We start from the raw sequence: 26317 nt of genomic DNA, 5'->3' as shown, positions 1-26317 counted from the left end.
TGATCGTTTGGATCCTTTTTTATTAAAAATTCTCCATGCCATCGGAATTGTCAATATTCTCAGATTTCTGTTGTCCTCTCTGATGGCAAACTGACTAACTTTCTGGTGACTCAAAATACATTTGCTTTTAATTTGGAAAACAACTCTCAACACTTTTGTCTATCTTCCAACATGTTAAGAACCAAAGCAGTAACTAAACAATAATGAATTTGTTGAACTACATTGTTATATATGGGTGGCCCGGTGGTCGATTGGTTAACGCATCAGCCTCACAGTCTAGAGGTGCAGGGTTTGGTTCTGGCCCCTGCCTTCTTGTATGGAGTTTGCATTTTCTCCTCGTGCCTGCGTGGGTTTTCTCCGGATACTCTGATTTCCCCTCAGATTCCAAGAACATGCATGGCAGGTTAATGGGAGACTCTATATTGTCCCTAGGTGTGAGTGTGAGCACGGATGGTTGTTCGTCTCTATGTGGTCTGCGATTGGCTGGCAACCGGTTCAGGGTGTCCCCCGCCTACTGCCCGAAGACGTCTCGGAAAGGCTCCAGCACGCCCCGCGAGCCTTGTGAGGATAAGTGGATCAGAAAATGGATGGATGCATGGATGGATGGATATTGCTATACAAGTGAAATTATGGGGTGGAACTCATTCAAATGTTGAGGGTCGATCCCCACCTTTTGCTTACATAAGACGTTAGACTTCAAAAATGAATGCTCAACCTGTGGCGAGAGCCAAAAATGTTCCCCGCTAAAGTCCCATTATACCCTCTTCACCTGCGTCTATGGGCCTTTCATTTTGTCCCGTGTGTCTCTCCACATGAAAATGCTGGCAGATAATGGGAGTCTATTCCTCTCTCACACCGCGAGGAACACAACTGGAGTCCAGCCAGAGCATCCTCGCCCCTCCCTCATGTTGACGAGATATGCTCTTGCCTAGCGGTGCTTTTGTATCTGTGCCAAGCCTCCAAGAGAAATGTGGTTAAAACACCACAACACAGCTTTTACCTCTGGAAGGTAAGATGTTTGTCCCACATCCTTTGGCCTAATATTTGAACCAAAAGCAACGTTTTTACTGACAAAAGAATCGAGTCACCGTTTGCCAAGATTTTTGACAGATAATGGGTGCGTGGGGGCAACCTTATATAGTCTCCAACATATCCCAAAGACTCTCAATTGGTTTTGGTGGGTACTGTCATATATCCAGAATCCCTCTTTCACTATTGGAGCCACATGAATCCAAGCAATCATTCATGGAAAAAAATTAAAATCTTGTCTAGCAATACATATATAGATAATGCACTGACTTTATTAGGCCATATCTATGATCTGCTTGGGTGGAATGCTCCTTCAAATTCAATCTGGCCGTGTGTACTGAAACCAAATTCATGTAACCTCAAATTTAAAATGGGTTACATGCATACAAGGTTTCATCGATTTGTTACTCATTTGCTCAAGTTCGCTTCTCCCCGTTTCAATTCTTAAGTTATCATCAGTAGAACATGTTGGCTTCACCAAAAAACATCTGCTTCTAACCAAGAATGACTGGCTAATGACTACATTGGAAATGAGAAAAGGCTACTTTTTGTGTCATTTGGGGTTAGCGATAATCCCGTTATCTCTCTGCTTCGTTTAACCTAGGTGGTGTCTCCATTTTGACCGGGCGGTGCATGCCATGAAGCCGAAAAGCAAGCTTGACGCTCAATTAAAGTGAGCCGATGAAAGAAAGGCAGATAAGAACACAAGAAATAGGGGTTGATCCAAAAGAGAAAAGGAATCAGCTTTCATTGCCTCGAAAAAGAGGAACACTTGGATGCTTCTGACAAGGCTGCAGCAGGACTTTGAGCTGCCTCTCACTGATTGTAAATGGGCAGAGCAAGTTTACTCTGGCTGTGGGATCCCAAATGCGATCTGGCAGCTTTGTCAGGGAGTTTGAGGAGCTCAGTGGCAGGGCAGAAATGGCGATGACGGCCTCCCTTTTATCGCTATCGCTGGCACACGCCCGCGTATGCTCTGGAATTGAGGAAAAGGGGAGTGCAGCAAAAACATTTGTCAAAACTGAACAAAGAAAGGCAAAAGATAGGTCAAACGTGGAAGAGGGGAGATGGATGCAGAGGGAATATGCCAGGAGCTGGTTGACCTCTCCATTAAGTCGCATAACCCCAACATTCATACCATGAAATACTGCGGAGACCCTGAGGTAGTTTCAGGATGTTGGTTCAACTCCAGTTTTTTTTCTCTCATCTCATTTCCATTGTAAAACTGTCACACAGCATTTTACGTTCAGTTGTCGATCATTTTCGACTGACCCATGGCAGCTGAAAAAGTTCAGCATCCTGCGCCAGAGTAGTCCACAGTGGACAGTGCCTTTGTACCCAAAGCTTTTGTTCGAAACGACTACAAGCATTAGCTCTTGTTCGTAGATTTTTTTTTGCAAAAAGAGGCACGGAGGGAGATGTGGAATCAAGTTTTCAGGGTAGACAGTCAAGGACAAGAAATTAACGGGGTGAAAAAACGTCTCAGTAGGGAACAGTACGGCCAAACGGCTCGCAGAATGGCATCGATAAAGAGTTGAAAGAGACAAAGACGTACCTTGAAAATAAAGTCTTAATATATTTGATTATACTGCAGTTATTTTGTTGCAAGCAAACTCGTGCCCCATTGGTTGCTTTTGACAGGGCAATTCTTAATGACTTGCAGAGGTGTCGGATCAAACTCTGTATCAGTTGTTCAACAAGTTCAAAACTAAGTGACTCAACTAGGACTCGGAGGCAAAAAGCTTTGTGATCGTGAGATCTTGAATTTGAATTTCAAGTAAAAAAGTGAAAAACGAATCGCTGTTAGCATGATTTTGTAACCAGACAGATTTTTTCCCTCTGAATTGAACAATCTCACGGATGTAATTACAAATAAATTAATATTCCGTCTATCTCAGTAACTTTTTTCCCCTTACAACTGACCTAAAACTATGAATGTATCCCACTTTTTCCCGTACAGCAGAAAAGGGGACATTGAGATTGCAACGTGCTGTGAGGAGGGATTGTTAGAATAAAGGACGCCTTAGTCATATAATATCAGAGTTTAATCCCCCTTGATCCCTTCTACCTCGTTTTGCTCGCGTCGTCGTATTTTCTTTTTCAATTTGCAGGATTTGTTTGTGTGAGTGTGACAGCGAGGAGGATGAGCTATAAAATTCATCTTTATCCTGGTTTTGTTGCATTTACTCCGCCTTGACAATGTGCAGCAGTAATTAGTCGGCCAGTTTGGTTCCAAGCTTTTCGCCGAGTGCCCCCATTTGCCAACTTTCGCCTTTTGTTCTTGCCACACAATGCCGCCCACTCGGCCGCGGTGTCGTTCTCCCTCGCTCCCTCGCTTCCTTGCTCACACCCACACAGGGCGTTACACAATCTATCCAAATGTGCTTCCATTTAAAACCCCATTACCAAGTCCCTGTTGCTTTGTTCCACGCAATTAAAAAGAAACGGGCCCTTCATCAGAACTCGGCTTTATTCGCTCTGTCTTTCCTAGCTTTTTTTTTTTTTTTTGCCACTGGCTGTTTCTCCTTCTGTGGTTCTGAGGAGTTAATGTGAGCTGGCCAGCTCCACCCCCCCTAATTCTCCAGGTTTTGTTTACATATAGGCTTAGGTTGGTCCCATTTGAAAGGGCTCAGTGCCATGCTTCATCCTTAAGCCACGATAATACCGGTGAGCAACTTCATCCAAATTGAAATACGGGTACTGCACATAGACATGCTTGAGGCTAGAGCGGTTGACAAATAATAAAGAGCACTTGCAATATTACCTGACAAAGTACGGACACACTTAAAGAGGGTCAAAAACTGGGAAGCCACTTTTGGGGTAATGACTGACTCGCCAAGCTGTCCAAGAGCATCCGGTGGTAATTTCAGACTCTGGACTTCTGTGCAAGCGTGCCCGCCTGCACCATGCAGGAAGGGTCTCATTTCAAAGGAGAGTAAAGTAAATGAGAGACAACGGCTGGTAATGACCACAAGTGCACTAATGGTTGAGGTGTTAATTTCCTGAGTTGAGTAATGACTCATCTATATTCTTCAAAAGGATCAGACTTGTTGAAACTCGTGTTTAAGACCAAGTGGAAAATGCAACCAATCAACCAAGGGATCAAGAATAAATATCACAAACAAACAAACATCCAATTAAAGAACCAACCAACCATCTGGCTAATCAACTACCAACAACTAATTAATTAACGACCAAACCAATCAACGCCCAATCAACCGCCAAACTGTGCTGATAGCATATTTTATGTATTGTTTACAACGTAATCAAATTAGTACCAAGATGAGAGGTTTGACTAAGAGAAAAAACATGTTTTTCAAAGTCCCGTAAAGTAAAAAATTAAAAGACAACTTGAGAAAGAACAGAAAAAAATGCTCAGCCAAATTTCAATGATTAAAAAAACCCTCCAAATACATGAAATGAGGCTTCAAAATTGTGAGGTTCTCTCCAGTCTCAAATACTGTGGGGTGTGTCAGCTAAATGTACTGAAGTAATACCCCACTCAACTGTCAATCAAATACACTGCTCTGAACCGGATATCTATTTAAAGCCTCCGGTGACTGGAATATCTTCCCACAGGGTCATCATAGGGCTTTTCCACAACAAGAAAAATAGGCACAAAGCCCCTGTAAGCATTAGAGGTTCCAAAATGCATCGATTAATCGACCTGAATCAAATTAATCGGCAAGTGTCATGTTGGTCGATTAATCCTTTTGAGACTAGATTCATTTCAAATTGTTCAAATCTTCTGAATTTCAGCTTCTCAACAGTAAATACAGTATTCTCAGATTGCTGCAGTCCTCAATGAAAGCAGACTGAAAATCGGTGTGTTTCATCAAAAAAAGACATTTGAAAACGTTTGCTATTACTTTGGGAAAACAATGATGAACATTTTGGTAGATTTTCTCACATGTAACAGACAAAACTGGTCACTGAATTGTAATTAATCTATGCATGTTCACTGTTATTTGAAATGTAATTATTAAAATGTTTTCCTTATCTGACTGATCGAAAAATCAGAAAAAAAATCAACAGAGTAATCAGTTGTTAAAATAATCTTGAGTTGCAGCCCTTGTTGACATGCTGACTGTCACGGTGAACTGTCACTGTGCTCAACTGGCGATTTCATAAATTCAACATTAGTATTAATGGTAATAAATGTCATAAAAATTAAAAGTCATGATGTACTTCTTGCTCTGTGGACATTAGTTGAGGCTGAATCAACAGCTCAACTCCACAGAATTAATCCATCCCAAGTTAAGACCTGAACTTCAAATATTCAGCTGTCATAAGCACTTATTAAAAAAGAAAATAAAATACTGACAGTTGAGCCAGTCATCTCTGTTGCAAATTGAAGAGGAGGTTGAGGCAGGCCGAGCCATCAAATGACAGGTGTGGGGAACAGGCTCTGGTACTCGTCTCCTGGCGCAGACGGCTCTATAATTCACTCTGGTCAAGACGTTTAGGACACACAATGGCTTTAAAGTGCTGCAGCAGCCCTGTCCGTGTGTGCCTGAAAATGAGCACACTTCATATAACATGACAAGTAGCTAATATCAGTTTACTAAATCATGGAGGTGGATCGAAATTCAGGGAGGTTTCAAGTATCTTTCTCAATGATATTTCAATTACAACTAGGGGTGCATAATAGTTCATCATGTTCAGTCACCCGGCCAATCCTCTCTGGTTTGTCGTATGCAACGCAATCACAAAGTTCAATGTGCGTGTTGTCCTCAAAATAAAAGAAGCACACATACAAAGTCTAGGCGGTCATTTTCAGACTATAATCCCTCTGTATTCCTCATCACCGAGTAGACGCTGGAAACGACTGAATAAATGTTAAAATGGCTGCCCTTTGTCACCCCATGTTCAATTTCTTCTAGTTCCACCAAGAGCGTAACAAGTTCCCAACGTGTGCTAGACATTTTCAAATACCAGGGGGGCTTGTGATATTTCGGGAAACAAAAGCGGTTCCAATAAACCCCTCTGGAAAGACTAAAGCCAACAAATGGCTCACTGTTACTGTGTCTTCTTCTGGTTATAGGAAGGTGGCATCCGAGGAACACGGTTACTTCGGAAGTCACGCGGACCGATTAAGTTTAGCGAACAATGAATGAATGAATGAATGAATAAATAAATAGGTAGCCATGCGCAGCAGCGATGTATTATCTCCCATGCAACAGAGGCCTGCTGCTTGACAGTAACCACACCAACGTTGGCGTACTTGAGGACGGCTTTTTCCCCCTCTAATATCAGTCTGATAATTATCAGTTCAATATTTATCGTGCATCAAACTGAAACAACATATTGTCATTATCGATCTGTATTTGAAGCTCTCCAAACATAAATAGGGGCCCAACTAAAGAAGCTTAAAACTGTTAATTGAGTCAGTGCTGAAAGGAAGCCATTGATCAAGAGCATGATGGGAAATTAGACAGCCCTGCAAAACTAGAGCAACAAAGTGAACGAAGGGACAATGCAGGGTATCACTGGGGAGGGAAGAGATTATCATCCCTTGACACGAGCACACACACACGCGCACAAACACACACGCACACGCACACGCACACACACACACACAAAATCTTTTAAAAAAAGTTATTGGTAAAAAGAAAAAAAAACGTATTTCAAATCCAAATATACATCATAAAAAGACTTCTTGTTCAGGACCTGTAGATGGGGTCCACTGGGGGAATGAATAAAGCAACGGGGCCCCGGCTGGTTCATGTGGTTCATCTATTGGTGCCCTGAGACCATCGTAATCTGGTCCCCCTGCTCCATCCTACCAGCCTCACCAGTGGGCCCCTCAAACCCCCCAGCCTTCTGCTGGGGGCCTTCTTTGTGTCTAATTACCAGCTCCCGAGACGATGCAAACATACAACAGTCAAGAAAATAAATAAATCAAGTGTGTGTGTGTGTGTGTGTGTGTGGGGGGGGGGGGGGGGGGGTTCTTTAAATGACAGCAAATTTCCCACCGTAATTTTAAGCAATTCAAGAAACAAAGCTTCCCCTGGTCATTACTTACATGGTGTCTTAATTCATTAGATGAGCATCTTGACATTTTTAGACAACACACTGATAATGAAGGGCACAATTGTTTCAAGAACCAATGAATTATACATTCGTTGGGCATTACACACAAACAATATTTAAAAGTGACCATTTTGCAGAAATACACTGCCGACTCCCAGAGTAAAACTGCTGGGGAAAAAAATCTGGGACCAAATATTGCTCACATGCCATGCTAAAAACTCTACATTTTGCATACTTAGATATTACTCATCATTTAAAAATGTAAATTGTTGTTCAATTTTTGGAAATAATCCCACAAAATACATACAATTTTGTCTACTGAAACAGCTGTTTTTCTACACTGCTCAAATGGTATTCGTACCACAAGGTGTTTGACAAAATTTCATCGCTTTATATGGCAAGGCTAACAAATTAAAAAAAAAATCCTCCCAAACTATAATTGACACAGGAAATGGAAAGTGCATTGTTTCAAAAACAGTTTGACAGAGTTCTCAGATAACGTAGCCTAGACGCAAGTTGGGGCTTAACAGACTGGTCGCTCGTCGACTACGCACTGCACAATGCGGTAGGAGCTTGCAGTCTGCAAAACGGCAATCTTATAAACACAGATGCTTCGCAGAATGCCAGCCACTGTGCTTCAAGTGGATTAAACTCAAAAAGAGACCGGTCGCGCTGTCACTTACAAAATATGCAAGTCTATCCTCAAATATGATGCAGGCGCAATGCTCTGCACGAGGATCTCAAAGGGCACACTAACTGACAACAGCCAAAATCCTCACTTATCCCGTCACAAATCACACTCAGACAACTTCAAAGCCGCACACAGTAGTTGCAACTTTCAGAATTACAACAGAAATCCAAGTGACACAACTGCTAGATCGGTAATTCATGACGGCAAGTCGAGACCCTGGGGCAATTGGGGATGGCGGCAAGTGTGTTGCTGTAACTTTGGAGGGGGGAGGCAAACAGTTGGACGGGTATCTTTTAACATCAATTAGTATATAATCACCTTCGCTTCAATGAGAATGGATGGATGGATGGATGGATGGATGGATGGATAGATAGATAGATGGATAGACAATAACTCTTTAGCCCATTAACTGCTAACTTTGTAGGGGGTGCGCTGATTGGATGTTTTCAACTATATCATCAAAAGAGGGCACATGGCAGTGAACTTAACTCAGCTAGCTGAGAGCGGATGCTGTGACAGTCACAAAAAGACACACCCTATATCCACTTAAAGTTCCCGACATCAACTCCACATTGTGGCTCAATCTACTTACATAGGCAAATCCAAGGCTTACATTACACTGAAATAAGCAGCAGAGGGATTTTTTCCGGTCTCAGATTGTTTCAAGAGAGAGAAAAAAAAGTAGTTGGCCTCCTTCTCGAGTAGGAGTTTGGCGGGATTGCAAGGGGTGTTAAGATGATTTGTGGGCCCTTTCTCCTATCAGATCATCTCAAATGTGAGTGATTACACCGGTAATCAGCTGCAAGCCGACGCTGGCACAGTCTGCCTCAACGAGATAAAGGGCGAGCGACACGAGTTAAGAACGGAGAGGATGAGACCTGAGAGAGACAACAGTATAGCGGTTAGGAAGGTGGCAGATTATCACACGCCGGGACTACCATTCTCGCGCTTGTGCAGCTTTTCTCGGTCTCGTACATTGTTTCTACGGGGAGATGCGTTTGTTGCGGGCCAAACAAATAGCTGACACTGCTTCATCAAAGCTCGGGATTGGCAGCCAAGAGTGGCTGTTGACAACAACGAGGCCGGGAAAAAGAAGAGCAGAGGGAGGAAGGAAAACAGGAAGACAACAGAAATCCCTGCTGTAATTCCCCAAACTGTAATCCATTGGGTTTAATGGTCGGTGTGTGTGTGTGTGTGTGTGTGTGCGTGCGTGTGTGTGTGTGTGTGTGTGTGTGTGTATGGGGGAGGGATTAAATGTTTATCATCAATGCTCATTTCTGTTCTCGTACTGCTATGTGTGCTATATAGGAGGCCCGACAATGCTGGCTGAGGGATTTAAACTGGCGTTAGCTATCACACAACCACACATCCCGGCCAACTGAAAATAATGACAACAGTCTATATTCACTGCAGTTGATCTTACTGATCCAAGTCGCGATGCGGAGACAGACTCCTGCGCAGTCCGTCAGCACCCAGCATCCTTGCATCGGTGACAGTGAGACTTTATCAAGGCAGGGTCAGAGTTCATACCTGACTGGATGCGGAAAAACCCTGGTCAGTTTTAGCACATAATGGGGATTTGAAGGTTTGTCAGATTGCATCTGTTACGCAGCTGCAGATCCACTAAATTCACACCTGGACATTGGACACACGGGAGACTGTCACACGTACGGACACAGGAACACACGCGGAAGGTTTGTGTGGTCAGGAGTCACGGGATGAATATAATCGAATATTATCCAACAATCCATCCATCCATTTTGCTATCTGTCCGTCAGGTCGAGTCACTTAACAGGAGACAAGTCGTAACATTAGGAAAACCTGCACATTTATGTGCTGAGCTGCAACACCAGCGTTGCACGAAACATTTTGGCTTTCCAAAGATTATCCGAACAACTGAAAGGGGTATGCAAGGAAATGAAGCCATTTCATTTGAAGACCTTTTCATGAGCATATCCTAGACCTCCTGTGAATGCAGAAAAAGATTCTGTTGGTTTGTCATGTTTAGATTACTGTTTCATCTCATGTGTTCTGTAAAGTGCTTTGTTACAGCTGCAACCGTATGTGCACCTTTTGCAGGACCACCTCTGCATAAAAGAGGGGGCAAATGTGTTTTGATATCAAGTGTAATGATGAAATGTTAAACTGTGTATCTGGGTAAGATTTGAATGTGTTAATGAAAGAAAAACTGTAATAATTGTCTTTGGTACTAGTGTCCAGGATAAGGAGAAACACCAGTCGAAGACTTCTAGTAAACAGGCACAATATTGTACAACTGGAAACATGTGTGCTGCAGATGTCGTCGCTCTGAAAAACGCCCCAGTTCAGACACAGTGTGAGTATATATAAGAGAGAGAAAGAGGAGAGTACCTGAATCATGCAAATATATGAGCAGGAGAAAGAAGGGAATTAAATGAACATTAATTCTACCGCAGCAAACCGCCTGTCGTGGCACAAAGAGATGAAAGAGCGGCCCTGTACTTTCTCATATTTATACTTCCTGGCTGAAACATTGTGAATGGCGCTCTAGTCGGGGTGACGGGTGCCCAGTTCGAGGCCGAAGACTTGCTTCACTAATAGAGCAGAATTTGCGTTTCAGTTACAAGGCGAGCGGCAGCTATTTGAGCCAACTGGGGGAATTTGAGTGAGGCCTGGCTGACTCCAAAAGCAAGCGCACTGCAGTTATTCAGTTGAGATGTGATGAAGGCAAGGATTACAGTTTTAAAGCGGTTGTGTAAAAAAATAAAAAAAGACTGCAGGAGGTTTTAAACAAAAAGCCAATAAATAGATCGATCGATAGATCTATCGATCAATAGCTAGATCGATAATAAATAAGTAGTGCATCAATTTCACAATCCAATGTTATCACTGTCCGAATTTCCGAAGTAAAGCGTTTGAGACGGTTGGCTTTGCAAATATTTTATTCTCGGCTCAGGAATTGACAAGAAATTGGATTATCCAACAGGATGCCTTGGAGATAAGCTTGTGTTGTTAAACAAGTGATTGTTGTGTAAGGACTGAAAGGGCCATGCAGGCGAAGAACGAGGGAGACGGAAGGCACACAAACATGAACAACGGGTAGAAGAAAAGAACAGTGTGCCCAGTGTGTGGGTTCAGTTCAGGAGGTGTAAGAGTGCAATCTGTGAAAAATTAAGCCTCGCGTTGGATGTGTGAAACAATTCACCTCCATCTGTTCCAGAGGCCTGGAACATGATATTGGAGACGACAGGTGTCTAAATGTTTATTAGGAGCTGTGTCTTTGAGCTGTAAAGGAAAAAAAAGTGGCCCCACACTAATTTAATTCAAACAAAGCTTCACTTTAGGAGGTGGCACGAACACAGTGTGTGCCTTGGCAGCTAACAGTTGAAACACTTCTGCCCTGTGAGAACGAATGCAACGCAAGCGTGTGAAGAGCCACGCAAGGCTTCGCGGACCAGATTACAACATGCTGGCAATATGTCCGTAACGCTGAAACTGAAAATGATGATGACACATATGCACAAGAGGTTATTCTCCATGGGCTATTTGTCCACATGGAACAAGAACGACATTTCCAGAGGCATAAACAATATGATTAGACGTTCTTGAGATGAACCCTTTGACTATTAAGCGCTGTGGTTTGTTGTGCAATGATGTTTTCAAAAAGTATTACTTCGCTCATCTGTCACGGGCTCTGTGGGAAACATCAACATGGTCTAACTCTAAGGGGAAAACTCTTCCAAAATGAGGCTAAAGATCTGTGAAATGACAAACACGCTTAAAATCCTATCTACACTCCTCGGGCTAATCATTAGGTACACCAGCAAAACCTCAGAGCTGAATTAAAAGTTCATCCATCCATTCTGAAGGTATCAGAAAGGTATCATTATTTACATGTTTGTTTGCGTGGTTGTCATTTTATATTGTTTTGGGAGGTGATGAGCAGTGTTGTGTTTGCGCTAAACACCAATTGAAATGGCAGCATCCTTTTTTGTTTGTTGTTGTTCCCCCCCCCCAACAGTTAGAGCAAGAAGTTTAGTCAAGGAGGAGGAAATTATGAAGAGCTCCAAAGAGCAATCAGTGTTAGCGCAAAACCTTCAGACCTCTGCTAAAAAGCAAAAAATAAATACAATAAAATAAAAAAGACTGAACGCAGATCTGATTGGCTTGATTTGATGAACAGATAGCTTGCACTTCATGTAAAACTGGTGATCGGTTGTAGTCGCCATTTGCCAGTCAGTCAGTGACATCACTGAACGGAGCCCAAAATAACATTACATGAGACACAATCTCGTTTATATGTGAATTTAGGTTTTTTGAGGGCCAGGGCGGTCCTAATCCCCCATGAAAAGCAGATTTGTGTTGCAGGATTTTGAGCCCAACCGTAGATTGACGCAGGATATGAAAATGAACGGGGATTCCTTTACCAAAAAGCAAGGAACAAATGACTCTGCATCTTCCTTGCTTCACCCCCAGCCTGAGCCTGGAACCCCCCTCCGTCACCTCCCAAGGTAGAATGGGTGACGTTTTCCACAGATTTGTTGCCAATTTGATGCATTGCGGTGTAGAAACTCAATGAAATAACTAGGGGGGAAATTCATTAAACTTGTATAAATAAAATAGTTCTCAAGAGCAAGATTCATGGGGATGTTCACACGGTGCATAATCATGCTTCCATCTGCTCATCTCGCTATGGCATAAAACATTTCATCTGGAAGGAACGCTTTCTGTCTTTGGACCCACTAAACGCCCCCGCCCCCCTTCCCCCATTCCTCCGTCTTCCTCCCTTGATCTCTCTGTGGCTGGCAGAAGCCACAATCATAAAATTATTAAAATGTTGTTGGCTGCCATTAATCAGCGGTGGTGCTAAATCCTCACACGGGAAGTGACGGCGCATTAGTCACACACCTCTCGGCCCTGACAGACACGCAGTAATGGGCCACAAAAAAACGGTGCGGGTCAATCATAAACTCATCAAATGCGTCATTTAATTTCTCCATTTGGACAAACACAATTTGTTTATGAGAGCAATATCAGGTGTTGTGGAATGAGGAACGGCGCTGAAAGAGCTGGCGCATTAATCAGAGCTTGATTACACGCGACTCTGCGGTTGTTTATCCTAATTTCATTCATTTCCACCAACAAAGCAAACACAAGGCTGAACAGCGCCATTAGCCATGGTCGGGGATGGCACAATTACAGCCCCGCGATTAAATAATGCGATGATGAATGGGCCAATACAAGCTAAAACAAAGGGGGTTTTATTACTTCACTTGCATCTGAGTCCTTGTCTTGCTGTTTGTGTGCATCACTCGCTGCCATTGCTGTAAACAGAAGAAGACGAACTGCGTGACGGAGACCAACTGTGTGACGGAGACTGATGAGACCGAAAACGTTGACTTGACATACACACATGCACCACAGGTACAAGGGGAACTTGAAGTGGCTCGAAGAACTTTTGCTGTTCGAGTTGTTCAAATTCTCACCGGTAAGAACACGGGTGTCAGAGTCGAGGCCCGGGGGCCAGATCTGGCCCGCTATGTCATTTTATGTGGCCCGCGAAAGCAAATCATCTGTGTCAACTTCCATGAACCTTACTTAAACCTGCACTGAAATCTCAAATTGTCAAACATAATAAATAACGGTGACATTTTGCAATAATTTTGTTACCCTGTTTATACTCATTTGAGCAATAATTGAACAAATCCCTGACTGATTTCAAAACTAGTGATCCATGTTTTTTTTTTGTGTGTACATGTAATAATACGATGGGTGGATTAAACATTTATTCGGTTACACTGTCTTAACACCCCTCCGAGGGAAGACGTAACTCCAAAGTAGGCCACGACAAAAATGAGTTTGACACCCCTGGGCTAGAGGTTTACTCAATAGCGGATAGGCAAGGAAATCAGTAGTAATCACTAATATAAATAAAATGTACTTGCTAACTTAATTACAGTGGAATTTCAAAGTCTCAACTGGGGCACGCACCACAATCATGAATGCAAGTCTCCGTCATTATATATCATCACGTCTGTTTCCCACTCAAATTTGAAGGTGGCTACATAGTATACTTACAAATGTCCCACAAGTCTGAAATATGATGAAGCAACGACTGCAAAATGAGAAGAATTAGTACATGAGTGTGTTTCAATTATTTATCCACAATGAAATAGTGGATAAGTGGTATCAAAATATCTTTCAAAAAAAAATACGAGCAATCAACTCAATTAGTCAAAGAGCCATCAACACACTCTTGTGTCTAAACAAGGCCAAGGTCGCTGTTGGAACTTCCTGGCCCATTTATAACAACGGCACTAACCATCTATTTAACTGTGCATCCATTTTCCATGCATACCTACTTGGTTTCAGGGTCGCGAGAGTGGCTGAGGCCTTTCCCAGCATTCACAGGGAGGACAAACTTGACAGGCACAGAACACATTCACACCAATGAGGAATACGACTTCCATTAATATTTCGGTTGGGGAAGCGCAATGTAAATGTGTAATTATTTTCCTCAAATGGCCACTGGAAAAAGGACACTTTGATCCTCTCCTCCTTCATCTAGAACTGCTTCAGACAACAAAGTGTATGCAGAAAATTGGTGAAGATTGAACGACTGTCTGTGTCCTATGTGTTGTCTTGTGTTATTTTTGTTATTTTGACTTCAAAATGGCGCCGCGAGAGTGGCTGCCTTTCCAGCAGCTCCTATATTTTGTTGTTCTACTTCTTGCTTTCATAACTTTGCTGCTGTGAATTGGGAATTTCTCCATTGTGAGACTAATAAAGGTTTTCTTATCTTATCTTTATACCCTGAAGGTGCGCATAAAACACGATTTGGGAATCCCTGCATTGGAGGTGTCACATATTATAGAAGTGGTTCTCAAAATTTTAACATATCAAGTACAAACTCAAAAAGTACTGAAAGTAGTCGGTCTGAGGACTCACCAACACAAGACATGTTTTATTCCCAAAAGTTCCCAAAAATCACTCATATTTTGAATATGAAGACCATGCTTATCTACACGGAAATGGATAAAAATGAAATAATATTTCAAATAAAATGCATTGCATACAGAGAAAGAAAAATATATACAGGTACCTACGTAACAGTTTAATAACAAATCATTCGGTATTGCACTAAAAGGTTCAATACCGCTCATCTTCACTCAGGCAGTGATTCTTTGAGAATCACCACAATATGGCAACAGCGGTCCACAGGTGCTTATGTGGCTAAAATCAATTCATGTTGACACACTCGCACATAGAAATGACAGATGCTCCAATGTAAAAAGACAGCTGGCGGAAAGATGTACATGTGTCCTAGTTCTTGCCAAGATGTACTTTCAATGGAATCTATGCGGTGATATTTCAAACATAGCACATCGCTCTTGCTAGCTCCGCCCATGATATAGTGCTGAATAAATAAATGCGCCCTGCCATATGTTGTTAACATTATAAACTCCGTCCCTTCTCATCTCTCACAGTGTGCACCCCGCTTCTCTCTCCCTGAGCGCCTGCCAGCGGTCCATGCTAATTAAATTACTTAGCAAAGTTTACTTAACAGTAGACGCTTAGCAAAAATTTAACGTGGTTGCAAATTTGCTTTCATTCCACTTCAGTGCCCGGCCCGTTTTAGGCTCGTCTGCAAATAATTAGCGCGTACATTTGCATCAAAATAGGTTATACCATATGCTGCAAAATTATAAATCTTTTTCTGTTATGGAAATATCTACATGTTGAGAGACAGGCGAGGAAAGAGGGAGGAAGAGGAGGAGGAAGAGATGCCACCATGTGTCTCCAAACACTGACAACAAGGGGCGTTGCAGAAATAATTCCGTTTGTACCGGAGCACACTCGGAGTGGTACGTTTCAACGGCTCACCAGATGCTGTTTGAAATCTGCCCACAGACGAAAAAACAAAGATGCGTTCGGAGACACGCAGCGCAGCCACACAAGCAGAAAATTGACACTCGATGGCTGACATGATCTCTTTGGTACAGTGAGCCTATGGCGCTCACCAAGGAGGGCCGATACTGAGTGTGTGTGTGTGTGCGTGTGTGTGTGTGTATTACTATGAATACAGGTGTAAAATTAGAGCAATTAGAACATACTATGGCCTGATTAAAAAGGCCTAAATGGTGCGGCATGTCATCACCCTGGTGCAAAGGGATGTTGGTTTATTGTAGCCATAAAACAAACACCCCAAAAAACAATTTGACATTAACCTTTGATCTAGGCCAGTGCACCCCGTCATTGATAGACTCACTGTTGGACTGGAAGGCATACTCCTTATTTGAGAGAAGACAACTGTCCTTCCGTCCAGCCATCAAGCCCTCTCATGTCCAGGTCAGACGCTCCTCCACCAGAGTCAATTGGTTAACGCTTATTAAGGTATTTGGGGCCTCTGTAACTGGAGGCCTTGCCCTGTCTTTGTGTGTGTGTGTGTGTGTGTGTGTGTGTGTGTGTGTGTGTGTGTGTGTGTGTGTGTGTGGGTGTGTGTGTGTGAGCCATAATTACGACTGCTGACTGGAACAATGAGGTAATGGCATATAAATCCAGCTGATCAATGGTTACAGAGGCTAAATTACAGGACACCCTCCCATGCCATTATCCTCTCAAAGGACAAGAGGACACGGATACATGCATCAAGAGCGTAAGGGGATTTCTGTTTTTGTTGTGCAACAAGACATAATGTAGATTGAATCCAAAACAATTGAGATGGAAATGCAGGTGGGAATTTGTTGAAGATACACGACTAAGATTCATGAATAAAGTGATTTTTTTTTTTACAAAAATTAAAAAATGTACCTTTTTCTACTAAACTATCAAGGGTCTTGTTTTTTTTAAAATGTTGGTCCGAAAAAAGATAATGGATTCAGTTTTCTGTGAAAATTTGAACATCTTAATCCATGCTTACCTATTGTATAAAGAAGGACCATTTGAAACTGATCCATATTAGGATTGTTTATTCAGACTTTATGTCTGGTTCTGTTCATCTCTTGATTTGGACATCAAACGGGGAAAAATGTTCAATTATCTGTTTAAATTACTTTTAGAAGGACGATTAGTAATAAAAAATGCTTGAATCTTTTTAATGTTTTGTTTGTTATTTGCAATTTTAACAAGAAAGCAATTCAATGCATAGGATTTGCCTTCACAGGCCATATAAAATCAAGCGGCGAGACAAATCTGGCCACCGAGCCTTAATACAATATTATACAATACAATGCAATACATCCAGATTTATATAGCGCTTTTAAAACAGCAAATGTACTGTTCTGGATTTAAAAAAAAAATCACTGCTGAGCAATTAATTCAGTGATTCTTTAGCATACCAGGAGACGGAGCACGTTGGAGTACAAGTTGTACTCATTCAATACTTCAAGACTCAATGGAAAAGAGAATAATAGCAAAGGTAAATCTTAAAACTACATCCTCGCTCACTATATTATAACAAAACGGAAATCATAATCACAGCAATGGTATTTGTACGAACCAGCAATCAGTGTGCAGTGAGTCAAACCACAACAGGCCATCTGGATGTACAAAGTATTACTCTATAATGGTGTGCGTGTGTGTGTGTGTGTGTGTGTGTGTGTGTGTGTGTGTGTGTGTGTGTGTTGCGAGCAGATGAAATCCCCTTTGAGAGGTCAACATAGGCTAGTGGTTAAATTAGTCATGAGTGACACAAACAAGTGGTGCTGTGACCAGCATGGCAGACAAATTAAGATGTCCAAAATGGCTGATGACTGTTATTATCCAAACAAATACACTGCAGCATTCCAGCAACGGTTGTGCAATACAGTATGAGAGTTTGGTGGCAATTACAATTACGAACAGACATGAAGAGTGAAGGCAAAACAAGTGTAAAAAGAGGCTGAAGAAATTCAATTTTAAAGAAAAAGGACACTGTCTCAGTATCCCTATTACATCTTATCCTGTCAGAACAAAGGACGGCAGCCTCCTAAATGTGCCGCATTAGCCCTCAAGTTCCAGAGGGGGTAAGGTGACACCCTTCCATGTATGTGGTCTGTTCACCATACATCTGTCAGGGCCTAAGGGGGTGGATTGAGTTGGTGAGCGGGAGAGAGAGAGACTACACTAACTGAAGAGTGAAGCACAGCAGTGGGGAGATTGAATGTGTGTGTGTGTTTGTGTGCGTGTCCGTGCGTGTGTGTGTGTGTGTGCGCACGTGTGTGTTCAGGAAGCCCTGCTGGGACTGAGAAGTATTTGCTGTGAATGAATTACTGTGACTATATGATGATCCTAAAAGGCCTGGTTGCTGATACGCCTTTGCATCTACAGTATATGGGTGCCACTTATCCAAACAGTGAACATGGATTCATCACATACAAAATGCCAACAACACAAAAAATATACAGATTAATCAATTATAATCATCTGCATAGTCAGTGACACTGTAGTGGCACTTCAAGTACAGGGATGAATCGGGATAATATTGATGTACTGTTTATTGTTTTCCAAAGTAAAAGCAGATAAATTTTTGCAAATATCTTATTTTGAAGAAGAAAAAAAAACAATCTGCCTGCTTTCATGGAGGATCACTGAAATCATTTCCTGCTGAGAGGCCGAAATTCCACAGATGTGGATGATTTTAAATTGAGCAAGATCTATAAATGTTGAATCGATTATCAAAATGAATAACAGATTAAATAGATAATCGATCTAATTTCTATACCACAAAAAACAAAACAAATAAAACTAACATTTACCAAACCATATTTGTAAATAAATTACCATGGCCAGTTTTGACAGTATGTTTATGTAATACATGGACATCGACCACAACATTAGCACACCCACAGCTAATGTAATATCCAATGCAGAACCCGTATCAACAAAGAACATAATGACAGAAAATAAAGGTCTGTTTTGATTGACACTGTTAGAAAGAAGTAATTATTGAACCATATTCCTATTATGGTTTGAGATTTGACATAGTGCTAAAGTGCACTGTTTCATAAGGAGAGCCATATTTTCCCATGCTGCTTCTTACTTTGAAGAGTGAGGGTGTACCCAAAAAGGGGCTTGTGAGCGTATAATTGCCGCTAATTGACCTGTCTAGTAAATGATTATGTAAACTCCTACGTTCCGTAGTGACATTATGGGAAAACACTTGATGCCAACATTCCACTTTAACACACCATAATGACATTTGGCAGGGAATTCAAAGCCATGAAGTCATTTTCGTCAAAAGTGCTTACTGTTATTTAAGGGCTACAAAAACAAGTAGTCCAAATTGCACTTTCTCCTTAACAACTTCAGACAGGTGTCAAGAGTAGACAAACCAGCAAGAAAGTTAATTCAGACCAGTGAGCCCCTGCCAAGTTCAAGCCTCTGATGAGAGCTTAAGGACTGTTTGTTTTTGTTGCTGTCAAAGGTTCAAATGGAGAGAGGACGCAGGTTTTGATGACCCCCTGGCCCTCGGGCCCACAGTGGGTGTTCTGCAAACACTCTCCATTGACGTGTGGATAAGGAGAGGCCCTCTACGGCTGCTCCCCTCGTACGGCGCTCGCGCTCATTTGAGTGGAAACGGACAGCGCTCTCAAAAGAGGCGAGAATTGAGCGAGAGGCTGAAAAGAAAACAGCACAATAACGTGTGCAAGCAAGGCTGCCGCGTGCGTGTGCATTTGCAAGGGTGTCTCACTGCACTTTGCAGGGTGAGCACATTAGCATTAGATAAGAAACTTGGCTTTGTCTGTGGTATTCAGAACAAATTAAGTTATTCTGAGCAACCTGCAAGGTTAATAAAAATAATGAAGATGAATAAATGGCTGACTAAAATGGATGAATAGAGGGGTGGACAGACAGACAAGACTGACAGATGAAGAACAATCTCTTGCACGAAGTAAGTTATTGAACTAAGTAAGTTAATTAAGAAATGTGTCACGTGTGGATGAGTCGGTATGCACATATGTGTATTTGATATGTAGGCCACGCAGAAAATGACCCATAAGCATATCCGACCAGCTCTTTCATTGGGAGCCAGCGATGCCCTCCTCATAATCCACAAACACTCTGTAACACACACACACACACACACACACTTAAAGCCCCCAGTGAGCCCTAAGCAGGCCAGCGGGCCAGCCGAGGGGGCTCATTACAGGTCCGCAAAGCCCCCTGACACAAAGGCCTTATCCGCTTTAGCCATGGGATGATCTGCTCTATACTGACTAGAGAGAGTCCATAGACGGACAAAAGGCGGGAGGGGAACGGTGTGCGTGTGTGTGTGTGTGTGTGGGGGGGGGGGGGGGGGGGCGCAAGTCGGAGGAGAGATGAGGAGAGCCGCGGGCTTCAAGGATGTCAGGAGACCCCGGGAGAGAAAGCCTGGCGGGCGCTCACAGAGGAATGGAGGGAAGGAGGAGGCGGCTTAAGCTCCACGGCTACGTCAGGATATTAACATTCACACAACCTCCCAACATCTGCTGCCTCCTGCTCACCCTCCATCCCTCCCTGTTTCCATGTCTGCCCAGGACTGCAACAAAGACAGGGAGGTAACGGGGTGGGGGAGGGGAGTAGGTAGGGTGGGGGTGGGGGGGCTGAATAAAGTTACTGAACAAGCTGTAATTGACGAGATGTGGTTTTACAGCAGGTCTGATACACCCAGACTCAGATCATTATTGAAGCCTCTTTTGTCAGAGCAAGGTGGCTCAGTTTCAGTTTGGACCACACAGCTCAGCCAACTTTGGGGCCTTTTCATTGGGGTAATGTACAGTGTTGTTTTTGCAGCATACCTTTTGAAATTGTGGCTCAACTACGGCAGGAACGATTAATCGAGGAACTCGAATAATTTGTGGACACCCCCCCCCCCCCCCGAGAAAGTCAGCGCAAAATCTCTGCCTCAAATTTTAAACGTATGCACCATTCCGTGGAGAAATTAGCACGACGGTGGTGAGGCAGGAGGGAAGTATATGTCAAAGACAGACAATGTCCAATGGTGGGGATCGTTTCACACTTGATAAAGTTCAATTTGTCTCCCGCAAAGCAGAACTAACACCCATCTCAAAACTGCATGTCTGTGATCGCTAACACGTTTATCGAATATAGCCTGCCTTCACAACCAACAACTCACTGTAATCTACCACCTGTGGTACAGGAGAAGCACAGCCACCACTGCACTTTCAATGACTGTTGAACAAACAGTAGCAAAATGAATACATGGCATTTCATAAGATGCTACTTTACAAAAACTCATATCTTAGGAACTGGAAAGGTTAACAAGATAAAAAAAAAGGTTTGCTGCTCCGGTGGTCTTTTCAGGCCTTTGTTGCCTTAATGTTTCAAGCCCTCTGAAGTTTGTTATGGATTAAGTGTCATTCTCAAGAATACTTTTGGGTCTTCAGAAAAAAGCAAATGTGAGTCCTTTTTAGGATCCACATACTGTAAATTCAATTCAGTTGTGCTGCTCAATGTTTACTTTCCACACTTGCACAATAGACCCTGAAAACCTGAACACATTATGTAGCATCACGTGAAAATGTGCTATATTTGTCAGATGGTCAAAAGCACCCAAAAGATGCGGATGGAGGCAACTGTTGCTCAGCAACCTCCGGTTAGGCTTAAGGTCTGGTCTTCAGTATATGCGTGTGAATGTCCGTGTGATTTGTATATGATGTATGGGCGCCTACCTCTTTCATATATTTCCCGGGGTGAAATTAGAGCAGGACTACGCTGTGTGTGGGTGCCTGACTGTAAACATGAAGACATCTTTCTACACAGTCAATCTCTGCCTGTCGCATGCTGCTTGCAAAAATCCAACCCTGGCATACACATCGAAATATACACTGGGCTCGAACGGTGACATCTGTGAATTATGTCCTACAAGGTGTTTGAAATTAAGCTGTTGTAAATATCGGCCCGAGAAAACTGTAGCCTGCAAGAGTGTGTGTGTGTGTGTGTGTGTGTGTGTGTGTGTGTGCACTGATCAGGAACAAGAGTTAATTCGTTCAAACAAAAGCAAGGCAAATGCTTCAATCATATCATAGTGGTACATTCATTCGTTATTCATCCATCCATTTTCCGATCCGCTTATCCTCACAAGGGTCGCGACGGGTGCTGGAGCCTATCCCAGCTGTTTTCGGGCAGTAGTAGATTGGCTGAACCAGTTGCCAGCCAATCGCAGGGCAAACACAGACGAACAATCATCCACGCTCACACTCACACCTAGAGACAATTTAGAGTGTTCAATCAACCTGCCATGCATGTTTTTGGAATGTGGGAGGAAACCGAGTACCCGGAGAAAACCCACGCAAGCCCGAGGAGACAATGCAATGCAAACTCCATTAGGGAGGCCGCAGCTGGAATTGAACCCGGTACCTCTGCATTGTGAGGTCGACGCACTAACCACTGGAACATGTGGCCTGCTACACCATTATTCAGTGAATATGAATAAGATATAGTTACTACAACTACTATTAAGAACAGTCCAAGTGGTTGAATTGACAATGGACAAGGTCAAGAGAAGTCTCGCTTTTACCGTTGTGCTTGGTTGCCATTGCAATGGACAGAAACGGCCATCTACTGTGATTTTTAAGAGAAAGAGGACCTCCAACCGCTGTACATCGGTGTCAACAGAGCGTTCGAAGTGTAGTTGCGCGCGGCGTGGGAGCGATGCGTGACAGAGGGCGAACAGAGCTTGACAAAGACTGGAAGGCAGTGCCGGCGAGTTACACCACAATTGGTGAATGGATTGTGGATGCTTGGAATAACCCGCCTGCTTGCATTGTTGTTCGAGCTTCTGACAAAGTTTCTGAGGAGCCGCGCAGCAATGAAACTGCAATTGGTGGAGAAGTTTCCCAGGTGTTCTCATTTCAGATGCAGATGAGGACTTTGATGGATTTGTGGATGAGGAGTGATCCAAAAATAATGTGAGTACAGCGTTAAATACTTCAGTAATGTACCAGCAAACTCAGTTTTGCTCCTGCTGCCGTTTTAAAAACAGCATGCATGCAACCGTGTTGTTTAAACTAGCGTACGTTTTACCATACTTGTGTGATATGTATGTGGTAAATACAGAAAATTACCCATAACTGACACCGCACTTCTGAATGGCATGCGCCGTATGGTCATGAAAATATGTTAGTTTCAACCACTGATAAATTTTAGAGACTTTGGTGAGGCATATATAAACAAACATCCACACTCACATTTACACTTTCAGAGTTTTCAATACACAAACATGTTTTAAAGAACATGCAAGCACAAAGAGAACACGCTAACTCAGAAATGCCTCAGGGAAGTTTCAAACCCAGAACCTCACACAGCTAACCACCCAACAAACCTACAAGTTGAAGACAGTGTACCTTCCAGCACTGCATACATTAAGCTGGTTTGGTCTCTCTCCAACAAAACATATCATCCAAGGGTATATTGGTTCTGTCTTTGAAACATTTAGGGCCAGAAACGAGTGAAAAGCAAATCAGGACCTTACCTGCAGCCTGCAGGACCAACTGCATTCGAACCTTAGCCTGCTCCGCTGGTGTCTGTAGGGGAGGGGAAAAAAATGTAAATGACTCAAAAATACAATAAGGCGTGAACCGATTAGTCAATGAGTGAATGAGTAAATTTTGAGAGGTCTTCCGACTTGCTCAAGCAAGGCCAGAACTTCGTGGTGGGCAGGGATGGCTATGGCAACCCTCACATATATCGGAAACTTTTAATACCTGTGACTTTGCAGCCATTTTCAGATGAATGCAGTTTTCTTAGAACCAGTAAATTCTCAGTGAGACGTTGTGGCACTCTGGCCACTCCTTTGTGCCCATGACAAAAAAAAACAAACAAGAAAAAAATGACAAGATCTTCATATTGTACATACTGAGAGTATGGCAATAATTTGGAGGAACAAGGCCAGCAGCGGCGTGAAGCTACGCCCTCATCCGCAAAAACTGTGAGTCTAATCATGTGTGAGCGACAACTGTGTGATAGAGAACTTATTACCCATCACTTGTGTTGCTTTACGACACTAATATACATTTGTAAGTGTTATAACACATAACACTTACAAATGTATATTTTTAAAATAGTCTCTTTTAATATGTTCAAAGTAATTTGCCCTCTTTTTTTCTACACTGGTCTGTGGAAATATGTCTTCAGCTGAAATGGCTCCTTGGTACAAATATGGTTAGGTTGGGGACTGCCGTACTGTGTAAAAAAAAATTTAATGACATCAATTAATCAATTTTGATTCATCTTGGATCACATTGTAGTCGGGTCACATCTTTTTCAGAATCAATTGTCTATCAAGTTGTATGTAGACAGGAAATTATTGTGTGGATGCTGCAACAAGATGTCGGCAAAGCTTCGGGGCCAAAATATAGTGTCAACCTGTTTTTGTGATTGACTTATCCAACTTAGTGGGCTTTTTTCCCCCAGTTCTGGGTTATAGTGGAGTAGAAAAAAATCTTGAGTTGTTCAAGCCTTACTGTGTACATCACTCTCCTTGACAATAATCCACCAAGAGTTCAGAGACATGTCACAAAGGCCCGTTCATGACAGCACAGACAAGCCCCAGGCGGACACAACTTTTATCGATGTAATCTACTTGGAAAGATGCTCGCTCCCCCTTGGCAGTGCTAAATTTTACCCAAGACCATCTTTAACCGCGACCATTAGCGGGAACGCTCCGTGAAACTGTCCTCGCCGACTACCAGGGGACAACTTCTGCCCTGTTGGTAGTGGCGGCCTGCCGGAGTGGAAAAGCAATCCTACCCGTGGAAAAAATAAAAAGGTGCCTCCTGGACACACCAGGGAGGATCAATAACGAAGAGATGAAGGGGAATTTCGAGAGAGAAAACAAAAGGTATTGCAACAAGTCTTGTGAGAGAGAGATACAGGGCACAGAGCGCATTTGAAGATCACAGCCGCTCCACACTTTCTATTGGCCCTCCGTATGTTAGCAGGAAAAAGTCAACGAGGGAAGAGGATATTTGTGCCTTGCCAGTTGTGTTGGGAGACATAGTCCCCACCGCCCTACCTTCAACCTAGCTGTAATAGCAATATCTGCACTATTTGATTTGAGGATCTTAATTGTCAAGGAAGAATGATGGTAAGGATTGTGAGTGGAGCCATTAAAAAAAAAGGAGCGGGGGGCATGGTGGATTGCACTCTGAGGCTTTTTTGTGCAATGGCACAGCGACCCTTGTTACCATGCAGCGGCAGAAACTGTATGTAGGATTAGAGAGAAATTAAATGCTAATGGGCATGGGATCTGAAACCGCTGCCTGGGAGCATCATTTAGATGGCGGGGCCGGGGTGTCGCTGACAGGCAGCCCCCTCCCAACACCCCCAACTCCCATTTTCCCTTTCTCCTCCTCCTACTACATAGACAACCAGGCTCTTCTTCCCACTACTTTCCCTTCCGGCACCACACACCTCCTCACCCACAGATTAAAAAAAAATAATCAGATTTATCAAACTGTAAACTTGTCACTTTGTAAAAACGTCACTTCCCGGTGGCAGGGAAATATAATGACCCGCTTTAATACAGCGATGTCAGGCTGCAGCATCCGAGACGCAGCCCACATTAAGGGACACTTAATGTGGTGTGTGCGTGTATGCATGTGTGTGTGTGTGCGTGTGTGTGTGCGCGAGTGCATCCCCTGTAGCAGGTGACATTGCGCATCACACTCCACATTGACGGGCGGTGCTTGACAGCTGAAATTTCCAATTGCTATTATGCCTGGGAAAAGGAAGGCTTGGATTTTTTAACCACACGCGCACACACACGCACGCACAAACATCCACATGTGATGGCACAATTCAATCCATCAATTCCCAAGATGTTTGGGGGGGTTGCCTCATACGAGCAACTTTACAGCAGCAGAAATGAGGCATCCTGGGTATGAAATACAATAATTGATTAAGTTGAACCTTGTATCTTGGACATTCTATGAATAACGATATATGAAATCCATGCTGTCATTTTACAATTTACAATTTAACAGGATTCCCTTAAACGGGACCTTGATAACAGCACTGTTTGCTAAAATTAAAATCAAATACCACTGCAATGTTGCGTCAAATACTCAAAGATGTACTTTTATTTTTAAAAAAGCAAAAAAATAGTCCTTCGATGACCTCCGCAGCAAAGTTTTCCTGAGCTTGTAGAGGAGTACCTAATCTTGTGGCCCCATATAATTGACATGCATTTCATCTAAGTTTCATGGCCAAGAGCAAGTCAAATCAATCAATCAATCAATCAATCAATCAACCAACCAATCAATAAATAAGCAATGATTGGCCTTTGCAGAGGGCCTCACAAATGTGTTAGGAAGACAGCTTAGTAAATGCATTGCTGTTTCTCTGCATCTACTCTTTGCTGCTTTTGTCCATTTGCCGACCCAGCTTGCCTTGCTTTGTCTGGTCAGCCTTGGGCCTAATAATAACAATAATAGTCTCTTGGAGCAGCTCTCCATTATAAATAGATGACGTTTCCTGTGTGCCTTGCTACGTTATGCACAGTGTGGCATTGTTTTTACCCAGCCGAGTGATGCTTATTTATTTGGCTAATGGCTTGTGTTTATTTTCGACTAATAGGACAGACGCCGGGCACTTACGCTCAAC

The 26317-nt window shown here is 42.8% G+C and overlaps 1 protein-coding gene across 3 annotated transcripts in view; it reads right to left on the bottom strand.

The window, feature by feature from the left end:
- Positions 1-26317, bottom strand: part of rsrc1 (arginine/serine-rich coiled-coil 1) — a 114586-nt gene that overhangs the window by 34935 nt on the left and 53334 nt on the right. For all 3 annotated transcript variants that reach the window (XM_052079283.1, XM_052079285.1, XM_052079284.1), the window contains exon 6: positions 23187-23238. In XM_052079283.1, the coding sequence (XP_051935243.1) occupies positions 23187-23238 (52 nt within the window). The remainder of the gene's footprint in view (positions 1-23186; positions 23239-26317) is intronic.

The sequence above is a fragment of the Hippocampus zosterae genome, chromosome 10 (genome assembly GCF_025434085.1).
Source record: "Hippocampus zosterae strain Florida chromosome 10, ASM2543408v3, whole genome shotgun sequence".
NCBI lineage: Eukaryota > Metazoa > Chordata > Actinopteri > Syngnathiformes > Syngnathidae > Hippocampus > Hippocampus zosterae.
Note: the sequence above shows the minus strand (reverse complement) of the source record. Positions and strands in the feature narration are given on the sequence as shown.